Raw genomic sequence first — 15,455 nt, forward strand, 5'->3', positions numbered from 1 at the left:
TTTTTGATGTAACGCCTCCTGTAGATACCTTAGATGGTGGGGAGGTCAGTCGCCATGATGGACTGAGCAGTGTTTACCATTTTTTTGCAATCTCCTTCATTCCTGGGCATTTGAGTTGCCGAACTAGGCTGTGTTGTAGGCAATATACATATACGGTACACCTGTAGAAGTTTAAAAGAATATTTGTTGACATACCGACTCTCCTCATTATTTTAAGGAAGTAGAGGCATTGGTGGGCTTTCTTTAAGATTGAATCAATGTGCTGCATCTAGGATAGATCTTCAGAGATATGTGCGCCCAGGAACTTGAAGCTGGTGGCTCTCTCCACTGCTGACCCATTGATAAAGACAGGTTTGTGGATCCTCAGTTTTCCTCTTCTAAAGTCAACAATCAGTTCTTTGGCTTTGCTGACGTTGAGAGTGAGGTTGGTGTTCTGGCACCATTCAGTCAGACAATCGATCTCCCTCCTATACTCTGACTCATCATAATCCATAATCCATCCAACGACAGTGGAGTTGGAACTGTGTCTGCCTGCACATTCATGGGTATGGACCAGGGGCTGAGCACACAGCCTGAGGTGCACCTTCCTCCTGCCAATTCATACCGATTGTGTTCTGTTGATGAAGTCGAGGATCCAGTTACAAAGTGAAGAACAGATACTCAGTTCCCTGAGCTTGGTGACAAGTTTGGAAGGGAATTACTGCAAAACTAATAACCTGGTACCCTTTGGACTTTGGTGCCAGACTGGCTGATTTTCTGGATTATTGTATATTATCCCTATTAGTTCTCTGGTGCACTTTAAATTGTCTTGCTATAGATGTTATGCAGCCGTAAAATAATTAGCATACAATAGTATCATTTTGTTTCTAGTAAACATGGTGAGATAAAAGTATTGAAAACAGAACCTATTTGAATCAGATGTTGAATCATCGAGATTTCCAAACAATCACGGTGGATTATTGGTGTTTTATCGTAATTATCTTAAACTAAAAACAAACACTACATTTTATAGGTAACCATTAAATTTATAAAGTACGAAAACATGGTCTTGGAGTTGTATCTCTTAATTGTGTGTCAATTTAGATTTGTCAAGATTTTATAAAACCACTATCGCTTTTGAATATAATGCATTTTATTAATATCTTTCTCCACTAGAAAACTTTCAATCTTGGTTTTATATTTTCCAATTGAGCTGCCACCCACATCTTCATATGCTTATTGGGGCACACTTTGACACAAGGCCAGGAGTGATGTTAGGAAACATAACCAAATGTTTCAACAGGTTTTATGAGGCAATGTAGAGAAAACTGGAGAGACAGATGAGTTTCAGGAGCTTGGGACCCAGGAAGACAAGGACAATTGTCAGTGGAGAAATGATAAATGATGGGGAGGCATAGTGTTGGAGTTGTTGCCTTACAGCATCAGAGACCTGGGTTCAATCCTGACTACGGGTGCTGTCTGTACGGAGTTTGTATGTTCGCCCTGTGACCGTGTGGGTTTCCTCTGGGTGCTCTGGTTTCCTATCACACTCCAAAGACGTACAGGTTTGTAGGTTAATTGGTTTCAGTTAAATTGTAAATTGCCCCAAGCGTGTGGGCTAGTGTTAGTGTATGGGGTGATCGTTGGTCGGCGCGGACTTGGTGGACCGAAGGGCCTGTTTCCACAATATGTTACAATTGAGTTTGCCAAGTGTCTGTGAGAATCTGAATGATGGGTGAAGCGACTTCTATTTTAGAAATAATATTTTGTGCATTAGGTTGTAGTTCACATTTTACTCCTTTTTAGGTGATGTTAAAATTAACATGTAGGTTTATTATTCTATGTGTACCAAAGTTCAGTGAAAGGCTAGAGAAGGACCATTCAGAAGCATGATAAGAATGGAAGACCAGCTCCACTCTTGCTCCCCCTCCCCCTAGTTGAGACAGAGACCCCCTCGTCCTTAACTTTCACCCCATCAGCTGTCGCATGCAACACAATCCTCCAACCTTTTCGCTGCCTCCAACGGGATCCCAACACTAGTCATATCTTCCCATCTCCACCCCTTTCCACCTTCTGCAGAGACTGTTCCCTCTGCAACTCCCTGGTTAACTCATTCCTTCCCACCGAAACCACCCCCCCCCCCCCCCCCAGGTACCTTCCCCTGCAACCACAAAAGATGCAACACCTGTCCCTTTACCTCCTCCCTCGACTCTGTCCAGGGACCCTGACAGTCCTTTCAGGTTAGGCAGAGGTTCACTTGCACCTCTTCCAACCTCATCTACTATATCCACTGTTCAAGATGTGGACACTTGTACATCGGCAAGACTAAACATAGATTGGGCGATCATATTGCTGAACAACTTTGCTCAGTCCCCCCCAAACCTACCTGATCTCCCGGTTGCTAAACACAATAATTCTCCTTCCCATTCCTATATAGGCCTTTCTGTCCTAGGTCTCCTCCATTGTCAGAGTGAGGCTAAACTCAAATTGGAGGAACAACATCTCATATTTTGCTTGGGCAGCTTACAGCCCAGTGATTCGAAAATTGATTTATCTAACTACAAGTAACCCTGGCATTCCCCCTCTCTCTCTCTCTATCCCTCCCGCACCCAAGTCACACCAGCTTCTCATTTTCACCCAACAAACAGCTAACAATGGCCTGTTTCCTTTATCATCGTTACCTTTTTGCATATCTTTCATTCATTGTTCTTTATCTTTCTACATCATCGTCTATATCTCTCGTTTTCCTTATCCCTAACCAGTCTGATGAAGGGTCTCGACCCAAAATGTTGCCCCTTTCCTCTCTCCAGAGATGCTGCCTGCCCGGTGAGTTACTCCAGCTTTTTGTGTCTATAAGAGTGGAAGAAATCTGTAATATCTGCTGAATGTCAATGGAAAATACATTTGATCGTCATGCTGTTATTGTTGATCTGTTTGAAAGGACCTTTACCTGTGGACTGATATTTTCTGTTGATAGGATTGAAGAATTCAGGATCGCTTTGAATGAACCAAAGATCAGCCTCACCAAACTGCGAGAACTCTGCTTCAGTGGTACGGTGCATCCTTTCAATATCAGATTCTGGAGAATGGGTGGCAAGATGCCTGCGAACATTTGTATCAGTCCTTAATTGAGAACTGTTTGATGTAGCGAGATGCTGGTTTGTGCTCCTGTATGGAAGTATTTTGTCTCTCGACAACTCAACAAAATCCAAAATCTAATCTCTCTATCCCTGTGATTAATAAATTGTAATGTTTAAAGATTGTGCTCTTACAGATTCATGTGACCCAAATACGTATTACTTACAACAATCTGCTTTCAATTTAATATCTCAAAATTAACCTAAAATATTGGCTTATTCACAATTAATAATATGGAGTAGTGTAATATAGTAAAAAGTTCATAATAGGTTGAAAGTACTGCAGAAAAGCAAGTGTGATGACACTAGACTGCAGATGTTGGAATCTTGAGCAAAACATAACACTGGAGGAACTCAGTGGGTCAGGAAGCATCAGTGGAGAAAATGGATAGACAACATTTCAGGTTGGGGCTCTTCAGTCTGAAGAAGGGGTCCCAACCCAAAATGTATTCTGTCCATTTACTCCACAGGTGTTGCCTGACCTGCTGAGGTCCTAAAACGCATGTAATGCTTATGTCCCACTTTGTTATTCTCGTGCATTATTCAGTATCCGTTTGGATTGTATTCTGAGGAGGAGAGCATTGGACAGAGGTAGCTGGTTGAATGGCCAAACAAGTGTCAGATGAAATTTAATACTGAGGAATGTACCTCAGTTAGTACTCGGAATGAATGCATGAGTGGAATTGGCAGCGGAAGGTGTCATTAAAGTACTATATATGGTTAATTGTTACTGATCACGCTGCTCTGCTGGGAACTTGGTGCAAACCTGTGTCGTCTACTGCTGTTCGTACAGTAATGAATTGCTCAGGGCTTGGATTGGAGAGGCTGCCTTAAAGGCTGAGGGTTGCTGGGCAACATTTACACAGTGTGTTGACAGACGGCCCAGATATCACAGTCACTTTGATCACCAACTGTGATATAATGGAAGCTGCCATCTTTTCTTCTCTTTGTTTGGCTACACAACTCTCCCCAGCTTGGAGGTTTATCTATGATGACTAGCTTGCACGATGCATAGATGGCAGGGATTTGTGCCAGGTTCCCAGTACAGCGGCACAAATGGATACCCTTTTTAAAGGTCGGAGGTGTATCTACCTGCCCAATTCAGACCAGAGAATCAAGAGCACAATAACAAATCGACACTCTTCTGGATTAAGCATGATTCCAGTATAAAGTGAGAAAAAGTGTTGGGGGAGACCACAAGAGACAAAATGATTCTATAACCTATGAAGGAGCAGAGGGGTATGGGTGTACATATGCATAAATCTATGAAAGTGAAGAGAGTATTTATTAAAACACATGCGTTCCTTGAATTCATAAACAGGGTGATAGAATGCGAAACCACTATTTTTTATGCAGAACCTGCAGCACAGTGGCACAGCTGGTAGAGCTGCTGCCTCACAGCGTCAGAAACCCGGTTCGAACCTGACTTCAGATGCTGTCAGTGTAGAGTTTTCATGTTCTCCCTGTCATCACGTGGCTTTCCTCTGGGTGCTCCGGTTTCCTCCCTCATTCTAAAGGCGTGCTGGTTTGTAAGGTCTTGCGAAGGTCTTGGAACTTTCTGTGATGTTGAGGCTTTCTCTAAGATGAGTTTCCCTGACTGCTCGCATCTTATCCCTTGTTACTGAGCCTGCTTATTTGGTCCATTTTAGTCCTACAATGTGCTTTTATAGTATATAGTAATCCTGTATACTCGTTCCCTATGTCCGTGGGTTTCCACTTCAGCATTGGAAACAAAGTCAATCAGTGTCTTAAAAGGAACAAAACAGGCACGTGAAAGAGAATAATTTGCAGGTCATGGGGAAAAAAGGGTAATGGAACTTTCATGACTGTTCTACAAGGGGCTAGTATAGACTTGATGGGTTGAAATGAGCTTCGTCTTTTGAATTGCGTGATTTTCTGAGTCATTAAGAAAATAATAAAGTTTTCAATATAGTGGCACAGCTTGACATGCTGTCGCCTCAGACCCGGGGACTCGAGATCAATCCCGACAGCAATCCGGTGCTGTCTGTGTGCAGTTTGCAGGTTCTAGCTGTGACTGGATGGACTTCCTCTGGGTCGTCTGGTTTCCACCCACATCCCAAATATATTTGGCCTGGTAGGTGAATTGGCTGCTGTAAATTGCCCCAGGTGTGTGGGTGAGTGGTAGAATTTATGGGGTGTTAATGAGAATGCGAGGACAATACTTTTTTTAATGGGATTAATGTAGGTTTAGTGTAAATAAATGGTTGATGGTTGGCATTGTCTAGGGGGGTAGAAGGGCCTACTTCTATGCTGTATCTCTTTACGACTCTAAAATTGTGGGCGTAATGTACCTTTTCTCTTTTATATTTCACAATGGTCTTTAACCAAGTCTGAGCTTTTTACCTGCTTCTCACAGGAATTCCATTTGAAGGAGGACTCCGCTCGCTTTGCTGGAAGGTAAGTTTTCATTTGAGATCATTAGGGTTGCCAGCATTGGAAGATTCCCTTCCATTTTTATCACATGGCCTCCTGTGCTCATTTGATCTGCCTGGTCTTTTGTTATTTCCCACACTTTTAATAGCCGGTAAACAAAGGTGTTCAGAGAAATAAAACAATTTTCTTTCAATTTTTGTTTTCAAGCTTGCTCTCTGCACTGTCCAGAAAATGTCATTACTGTAGGTTCCAACAACATGTAGGAAGTTTGGGAATTCCAGCTAAATTGAGTAATTGCTCTCAATCCATTTGTGTGTGCTGGGGAATGTGAAAACTGATTCTTCAAAGGAATTGGTCTGTCAGAATCCACCTTCTAGAAACCATTGGATTAGAAAATGCTCCCGCCAGCATGTCTAGGTCTGTGTGTCTGCTGAAATATCTATTTTTTAATTACAACGTTAATGCAAAGTAAACTAAATCATACATTTTTAAAAGGGTTTTGCATAGAAGCGTATTTGAAGGTGATGGGATAATATATTCCTAAAACCTACCTTTACAACCAAGGTTTTGATCATAGTACTTAATATCTTTTCTATTATGTGGCTTGGGTAATACACCCATAAAGCTCCATAAATCAATTTGCCATTATATGTTATATAAATGCATGTAGTTGGTCCAGAGTTCTTTATGATTAGATAAGAGTTTGCTGATGGGGATTGTTTACACAGTGGGGAGACCAAACTAAGACCCATAAAGATAACACTGATGTCTAGATATTAATTAAGAATTCAGGATAAATGTTGTTAACGAAATAGTGGTAAAATTGCAGGGCTTGGTGAATAACATAAGTAAGTTGAATAAATGCATGAGAGGGAAATAAATAAAAAGGAATATTGATGGTTATGTGAGGTAGTGCCACGGATCTAAGGATTACAAGATCTATTTCTGTGCTCTAAATGGTGTAAAAATTCACTCTTTCCTGGTTTGCCAGCTGTGTCTTAATCCATGATTTTTTTTTTGTCTCCTCTCAGATTCTCCTCAATTACCTCCCCCTAGAACAGGCTCAGTGGAGCTCTTCCTTGAAAAAACAAAGGTGAAGAACTGCATACGAAAATAAAAAACATGCATCAGGTGCTAGAAATCTAAAATAAAAACAGAAAGGGAAAGAAAAACCAAGCTAACATTTTGCATTGAAGATGTAGCCTTACCTACTGTGCATTTTCAGAGCTTTTTTCATATTAGTGAGGAGCTGCATTTTCCTCAGTGCTCAGGAATGGGCCTCACTTCTTGGGATTGTAAAATAAATCCTGTAATTTGGTGAGGATATTGGTGAAGGCTTGATGCATGTAAAAAACAGGGATGTAATCTTCGAACAATGAGTTGTCATTTTGTATTTTAGGGGAAGAGAGAAAGTTTTAAAACCTATTGCCACTTTGACACCAATGGCCACAATGTCGTTTTATAGAATCTGAAGAAAAAAAAACAGAGGAAATAATGTAATGTTTGTACACAGGCCTTTTTCACCACTTATTCTCCCTGTTCTCTACAATGTCCCATAGATGCTCTGAAGTGGAATGCATGAATAAGGATAATAACAAATAAAAAAGGGATGGTCTTTAAGTTTCCACCCTTTGTGCATGTGCTGTGGAATATAATGGTAATTGCCTGAATGAAAAGGATCTGCCTCATGAATTTACTTTTCATGGACACTGTGTTTTCTAAAGGATTTACACAAGGAGGATGTTCTAATTATAGTTTAGTCACTATTTTCTCCAGTAATAAACTTCATTAATAAAAATTGGTTTGACATATACCAGTACATTAAAACTGTCACGGACCATGAAGCGTGATTTTGTTAAGTGCAAAAACAATGCACTCAGCCTTGCCTCATCCCACTTAAAAGTTGTTTGTATATTTTCGTACAAGCAACCTAAGAGATTATATGCAAGTGCTAGCTTCTCGGTGTGATGAGCCAGGTTGCTCTTAATATGTGGCCTTCACTGCGAAGATTTAGCAGTGCATCAAGCTGTAGTGCATCTCCTAGCACAATGTTCTGGACCTATACCTCCCGTTAACCCATAGACATGGATAACTCTTTGCACTAGCCCCAGCTTGTTTCAGGGAGACCAAATAGATTCTTTCACTGAATCTCTGGATATTGCAGCAGTAGCTGATGTTTGTGTCAGCGTGTTTCCTTCGGAACAGCTTGTGGAGCATAAGATTCCAGTGTTACAAAGTTGTCAGGATGAACGCTGACAAAAAACAGTGCATCTCTTTCTAAATCGTAATTGTCAATGGACATTCCTGAAGACAAGTGACAGTTTCTTCCCCACCACAGCTGTCATTTTGTGACTGCTGATTTGCTTGAAGGATCTGACTTTCTCATCACCAGTCATGCTGCTCCCAGGTACTTGTTTGAGCATTCTCGTGATGTGTTGTCAAATGGCTGACACTCACTCAATCGGATCTGGTATCTTTGTTCATGGTGCCCTTAGGACATTGCATGAAGCCTTACTCATTGTACACAGGTGTTTTTTTGCACAAACTTTTTATCAAGGTCATGTTGCACAACTCAAAAACCCAGAAGCAATGCAAAATGCTTTATCTTGACAGGGCTGTCAATGATATCAGTGGAATGATTTCATTTGAAAGAAAAGGGCACTAATTGCTGGAGTAACTCAGTGGGTCAGGCAGCATCTCTGGAGAACATGGATAGGTGATGTTTTGTGTTGGGACCCTTCTTCAGACTGATTGTAGGGTGGAGGAAAAATCTGGGAGGAGAGGCAGGACAAAGGTGCTGTTCCTCCAGGTTTAAAGAAGCTTTACAAGCTGCACATTTGAAATAATCCAGCAGCCTGATTGTATGGTTGATAACTGAACCTGCATTAGAAGTGACTGATCATATCATATCATATCATATATATACAGCCGGAAACAGGCCTTTTCGGCCCTCCAAGTCCGTGCCGCCCAGTGATCCCCGTACATTAACACTATCCTACACCCACTAGGGACAATTTTTTTTACATTTTACCCAGCCAATTAACCTACATACCTGTACGTCTTTGGAGTGTGGGAGGAAACCGAAGATCTCGGAGAAAACCCACGCAGGTCACGGGGAGAACGTACAAACTCCTTACAGTGCAGCACCCGTAGTCAGGATCGAACCTGAGTCTCCGGCGCTGCATTCGCTGTAAAGCAGCAACTCTACCGCTGCGCTACCGTGATTTGAAATGATTTGGAGTTCCAACAATAGTGGGTTGGTTATTCATCCCAGTGTTTGCTCTTCAGTTCCTGCACATGTGGAAATTCCACTTTAATTAACTTGTGTGGAGAGAACATAATTGTAGTGAACTCACCAAACCAGTGCTTACATTCCATTAAAAATTTCCAGTTTGAGGTAGAGCCAGCTTCTTGTGTCAGGAACTGGGAGTGGCTGTTGATTTTTATTCTGTGCACCTGGCTGCCGCAAAAACAGTCTTATAATTTACATAAAAAGACACAAGTGCTAGAGTAACTCAGCAGGTCAAGTAGCATCTCTGGAGGACATGAATAGGTGATGATTTGGGTCGACCTTGTAAGAAGCAGGCACAATCTCTTATTTTAGAACCTATGGGTGATTCCCCTCACACTTACAGTGCTTCTGATCCAGGTGTTTGTCTCTTTTACCTCAAGTGGCTGATTCCTATTCCAAAAAGTCACCACACACCAAAAAGGGCGAATTGTTTCCTTGTCTGCTGGATAATTCTATAGTCTATTTTAAATAACTTCCATTAGGTATCTATTTTTCTAGTTTAGTTATTTTAGATTGACGTAATCTTGTCTTTATGATATTTTAAAGAACTGGAAATTTTGTTTTTTGTGCCTTTGTTGCGAAAACAAAGTAGTCGTAAAATGCTGAATCGTTCAGTGCTGAAACATTTCAGCTCTGCAGCCAAAACCTTAATTAAAATTGCCTTCGTTGTGTGCCATCATTTGCTGCTTTAACGGGACACAAACTTGCATTGGCAGAAAATAAATTTGGTCTTTCATAGCATTTTAGAAAAAAAATGCCTCTACAGTGGGAGGAAGTTATCAGGATGAATTTTGATAGCATAAGGAAAGCATTTTGTTTGGCCATGTGAATCGATCTGTGTTTGATCTGACCCCATGTGGTGTATTCATTTGCAGGGAAATTTATGCACAGTTCTTGAAGGAGATGATTATTCAGCCTGGCATTGCCAAGGCAAATCTGGGCTTCTTCCGGGAGGATGTCACATTGGAAGACCACGTGAGTCTCAATTTGCCTTCTTTCTTGAAGGGAAAGAACTTGCAATGGTCAATTAATTTTAGATGTTGACTACTATATCATCTTGTTTGTTTAGGATTGGTGGTGACCGCTGGTGCTGTGTAAATAGGTTTCCTCTGGGATATCTGGTTTCCTCCCACATCCCAAAGACATGTGGGTTTGTAGGTTAATTGGCCTCTGTAAATTATCCCTCGTGTCTGAGTAGGAGTGGTGTAGCATAAAACTAGTGTGCACGGATGATCGATAGTTGGTGTGGACTTGGTGGGCCAAATGGCCTGTTTCCATGCTGCACCTTTCAATCAATAAATACGACATTACAATGCCAGGGGTAGACTATTAGGAGTGGCATAGTGACCCAGCAGTTAGTACTAGTGCTTCTGCATGACTGCGATGATCTTGGTTTATAGTCTTCCAGTATTAAAAAAAACAGACCATTTGGCTGACCCATGTTGACCAGTGGACACTCATTTATTTTAATCCCATCTTCCTGCATTTGGTCTGTCGCCTTCAATGCCAGTGTGATTCAAGTGCTTGTGTCGTATTGTTTAAATGGTGTCAGTTACTCTGTTTCCATTACTCTCTCTGGCATTCCAGGTACTCACTACTTTGTGGATGTAAAAGATCCTCCTCAGATCCCCTCTAAATCTCTTGCCCCTTGCCCTAAGTCTACATCTTCCAGTTTTATTCACCTTTAAGAGGAAAGGTTTCCTGAGGCCTATCCTGTCTACACCTCTCAATTTTATCTACCTTAATCATGTCTGCACAAATGTTCCATCCCAGGCAGCTTGTTGATGAATGGTTTCTGCATCTTCTTCAGCTTTATCGCATCTTTCCAATCGTGTAGTGACTAGAACTACTTGCAGTAGTTTGAGGTCTGACAACTGTTTCAAGTTGGAGCATAAACTCATCCTGATCTTGGATGCTTCCTGTGGAATTTGCAAGTTCTCCCTGAGACCATGTGAATTTCTTCCAGGTGCTCCAGTATCCTTTCACATCCTAAAGATGTGCTGGTAGTTAATTGCTAACTGTAAATAGCCCTTTAGTATAGATGTACGGGCATGAGAGAGAGAGAAATAAATGGGAGAATAAATGATGACAGTGGCGCAGTTAATAGAACTGCTGCCTCTCGGCGCCAGAGACCCAGGTTCGGTCAGAGACCCAGGTTCGGTCAGAGACCCAGGTTCGGTCAGAGACCCAGGTTCAGTCTGTGTAGGGTTTGCACATTCTCCCTGTCACCGCTTGGGTTTCCTCCCACATCCCAAGGATGTGTGGGTGTGTAGACTAATTGACCTCTGTAAATTGCCCTCTGGAGTGTAAGGAGAGGAACCAAAAGTGGGAAAACGTAGAACTAGTGTGAATGGATGATCAATGGTTGGCGTGGGCTCGATACAATACAATATCTTTATTGTCATTGTACAAGTACAACGAGATTAAGAATGCCACTTCCCTATCGATGCTATAGAATATATAAATAAATCACTGCGAGAATGAAAACAACAAAGGGGGGGGGGCAGACGGTGGCATGGGTGCGTGGAGTCCATGGGTCGAAGAGCCTGTTTTCTTGCCGTACCTTTCAAATGATCCTTCGAAGAGGCCTGATGGTAATGCTGTGAGAGCTGGCAAAGATTCAGTGGGTCGAATGGCCTCCCATGTTGTAAGAAAACATTACATGAGAAATTCAGCTGGTGGTTTCTGCTGTTATTGGTAGGATAACTATTTGTGTTAAAAGTATGCTTTACTTACATATTTCAGTGAAAGACCTAAATAGTCAAACATGAGAAAGGAAACAAAACAATGAAGATGACTAAATCTTAACTATGATCCTCCATTATATATTTAACATTCATTGTCTCCTGGTCTGCCAATATCTTATTACTTAGAAATCTTATATTTTCTTTCAAATGGTTCTCGAACTTCCCTCCTGCTCTGTCACATCAAACTCTTTCAATCCTGGGCTCTCGAACACCCCTATTTTTAAATTATTTTTTTGGTCCACCATGCGCCTAATGGTCTAGAATTTCTTCTCTAAATTGCTCTGCCCTGTTAGATGCACTTTTAAACCAGTCTGTGGTCAAGTTGTTGATCATTTGTTCTACTGTATTCCAATGTAGTTTAGAGTTAAATTTTGTTTGATAATCTCTCGAATGAAGGGTCTTGGTGTGTTTTACAATGACAAAGGTTGCTGTGTAAATACAAGTTGTCCTTGCTGACAAATATAATTTTGCTTCTAAAAAATATGGTTCAATTTCCAGCAAGGTTTCCTTTTACATATTGCAACAGAAATTGTTCTTCTCCCAAATGTGTAGGAAAGAACTGCAGATGCTGGTTTAAATTGAAGTTAGGCACAAAATGCTGGAGTAACTCAGCGAGACATGCATCTCTGGAGAGAAGGAATGGGTGACGTTTCGGGTCGAGACCCTTCTTCAGACTGATTCAGGCTTCAGTCTGAAGAAGGGTCTCGATCTGAAATGTCACCCATTCCTTCTCTCCAGAGATGTTGCCTGTCCTGCTGAGTTACTCCAGCATTTTGTGTCTACCTTTGTTCTTATCCTATTTCTTTATTTCTTTTCTGAACAGCCCTTGAATCCTAACCCTGATAGTCGATGGAACACTTACTTCAAAGACAATGAGGTTCTCCTGCAGATTGACAAAGATGTCCGGTAAGGATTGAAGGACTCTACTAAAAAGGCATATTTGATTTCATTGGGATAATTGGGAGACATGAAAGGATTTACAGTGAAAAGCTGGGGGAGATTAGAAAATGACTTTTTGTATTTTAAACTGAAGTGACCCATTTCTGCTTTTTAAACTGTTTCTAATGCACTCCACCTAATTTCTCTCTTCCAGGCGACTGTATCCCGACATGGCGTTTTTCCAGCGACCCACTGACTATCCATGCCTTCTGATTATGGATCCCCAAAATGAGTTTGAAACACTTCGCAGGCGGGTCGAGCAAACCACTTTGAAATCCCAGACAGTTGCACATAATCGGAGCGGTGTAACAAATGTAAGCTCTGCACAGCGGCATCTTTCCTATACCTTTAATAACCGATTCAGTCTGGCAAGGACTTGCATTTGTATCATCTAATTTTTGCTCGGGTTAATCTTGTTGGCATTTTCCCTCAGTGGTGTATCAAAAAGATTCGTAATCTTTGTTGATAACTCATCTCATTAATTAAAGTTTCATCTTTCTGCATTGAATTTTACCATCGTGTTTAAGAGCATTGTGTCTAACTACCAGCATATAGATTAATTTAAATTAATTGAAACTATCCTGTACTTTGCGATGATAAAATGCTCACAGATACAATGGCGATATTTAAGAGGCTTTAGATAAGCATATTCAGAGGATGGAGGGATATGGATCACATGCAGACATTAGTTTCACATGGCATCATGTTTGGCAAGGACATTGCGGGCCTATTCTTGTGCTGTTTTACGTTCAATGTTAACCAGCTTTGATTTCCAGTTGCATCCTTCACTTTTCCTCCCTCTTTCATTAGGTTTGCTCCCCTCGCAAAACAACCTCGGCCAATGAATATGAAGTGCTCCCCAACGGCTGTGAAGCTCACTGGGAGGTGGTCGAGAGGATCCTCTTCGTTTATGCCAAGCTGAACCCAGGAATCGCTTATGTGCAGGGCATGAATGAGATTGTGGGTCCAGTTTACTATACCTTTGCTACAGATCCTAACACTGAGTGGAAAGGTGAGGCTGTAAAAGTTCTGTCATAGAAATACTAGAAACAAGATTAATGAATGATATATAATATTGTATTATAATATCAATAATACAAGATTAATGAATGATATATAATTCTGACCTCGTGCTCTCCCTACAATCCCATTCCTTAACTGGTGTTCAACCATTTTCTATCACCTTTGTTGGATGGGGCAACAATTGGATGGGGTCATTCTTGACTAACTCGAATTTATGTCACAGAAAGATGTCCTTTGAACCAACTCACATATTACAATGTTTGTAGGCAATAATAAATACAAATACCAGTATTCATACAACTCCTTGAGCCTGCATCACTTATGTCAGATCCACTTTTTCTATTCTATCTCAATAACACTCGATTCCATCAGTATCTAAGTCTCTATTATCCCAGCCATGAATATATTGTGACTAAGCATTCACAGCCCACTGGTAGTATTCCAAAAATTCCTGACTCGCTGTGTGGAAATTCTTTATTTCAGTTCTGGATTATCATCTTTTCCTCATTCTCTATTAAAAAATATTCTCAGTACTCATTCTGTTAGAGCTGCCAAATATTTTGTGTATTTCTTTGAGATCCCTTTTCATTTATGTGTAAACATGGAAGATAAGTCGCTTCTACTTTCTCCTGATCAGAAAGCCCTCTCATCCCAGAAATAAACGGGTGTTCTATATAACTTTCTTTCAGTCTGTCTTACCATTAATTTATCCATTAAATGTTTATCCATCTTTCCCTGAAAGGGCATCTGAAATATTTTTAACAACAATCCCAAATAATAATGCAATCCATATCATTATAACTGTGACATTTTAGAATTATGGCCATTGGTTTAAAAAAAAAAATAATTCCAAAAGTTTGTCAATGTGTATTTGTAATCCACTTATCTAAGTAATGCTTCGTAACTGAACCAGACCTTGTCCTTCCTGATCATACGTACTTCCAATCTGGGGTCACTGGACATTTATCAGTTCAAGAGGCATGAGTGGTTTTATCATTTATCCTGGGGACAGGAGACCCGGTGATAATTGGAGTACCCATAACTTCATAACTCAGCACTGACTTTCAGTTAAAGGTAGACATTCTTAGTCTGTGTGGCTGCAGGTGCCATCAAATGATGAAGGGTTTTCCATCTCTTTGCTGATTTGAGGAATACATATAACTCGTGCTTCAGCTTTAGGTTTTTTATTTTGGATTTCAAATTGCTCCCAAGTTGCCTGCCCCCCACACCGTCCCTCTCCCTCCACCCGGAGATTCCAGTCTATGTAATATCTTCCAGCTCTACAACGACCATAAGCTATGACATTATCATCCCAAATTTCTCTGCTTTACTTCCTCCCTTAAAACACTCCTGAAAACTGACTAAGTATTTGGCCATTTGCCTTCCAATTTAATAATGAGGCTTGGTGTTAGATTCTGACTGTTAAAACACACCCTGGTGTGTTTTGTAATGTTAAGGCCATAACATAAATCACAAATTTATTCTGTGTTAGTGTTTTTCTTTCTAGTTAGAAATTTGGGGGGGGGGGGGGGGGGGAAGGAATTCTGTATATTTTACACTTTCTCTTGTTTCCCTGAATCATACAGAACACGCAGAAGCAGACACATTTTTTTGCTTCACAAATCTGATGTCAGAAATCAGGGACAATTTCATCAAGAGCCTAGATGACTCTCAGTGTGGGATCACATACAAAATGGAGAACGTTTACTCTACACTGAAGGAGAAAGACATGGATCTGTATCTTAAATTGGTATGAAGTGGTGTTTTAAATTTTAGTTATAGAGATACAATGTGGAAACAGGCCCCGTCAGCCCATTGGGTCAGCTCCGACCAGCGATCCCCGCGAACTTATACTATGCTACACACAGGGGACAATTTATAATTATACCAAGCCAATTAAACTACAAATCTGTACGCCATTGGAATGTGGGAGGAAACCAGAGA

At 40.9% G+C, this 15,455-nt stretch overlaps 1 protein-coding gene across 3 annotated transcripts in view; it reads left to right on the forward strand.

The window, feature by feature from the left end:
- Positions 1–15,455, forward strand: part of tbc1d13 (TBC1 domain family, member 13) — a 35,769-nt gene that overhangs the window by 3,026 nt on the left and 17,288 nt on the right. For 2 of the 3 annotated variants that reach the window (XM_078426427.1, XM_078426429.1), the window contains exons 2-9: positions 2,957–3,030; positions 5,494–5,534; positions 6,542–6,603; positions 9,678–9,777; positions 12,373–12,455; positions 12,643–12,802; positions 13,299–13,500; positions 15,098–15,261. In XM_078426427.1, coding sequence (XP_078282553.1) covers positions 2,957–3,030; positions 5,494–5,534; positions 6,542–6,603; positions 9,678–9,777; positions 12,373–12,455; positions 12,643–12,802; positions 13,299–13,500; positions 15,098–15,261 — 886 coding nt within the window. The remainder of the gene's footprint in view (positions 1–2,956; positions 3,031–5,493; positions 5,535–6,541; positions 6,604–9,677; positions 9,778–12,372; positions 12,456–12,642; positions 12,803–13,298; positions 13,501–15,097; positions 15,262–15,455) is intronic. The other variant, XM_078426428.1, reaches the window with a different exon arrangement.

The sequence above is a fragment of the Rhinoraja longicauda genome, chromosome 31, assembly GCF_053455715.1.
Source record: "Rhinoraja longicauda isolate Sanriku21f chromosome 31, sRhiLon1.1, whole genome shotgun sequence".
Classification (NCBI taxonomy): domain Eukaryota; kingdom Metazoa; phylum Chordata; class Chondrichthyes; order Rajiformes; family Arhynchobatidae; genus Rhinoraja; species Rhinoraja longicauda.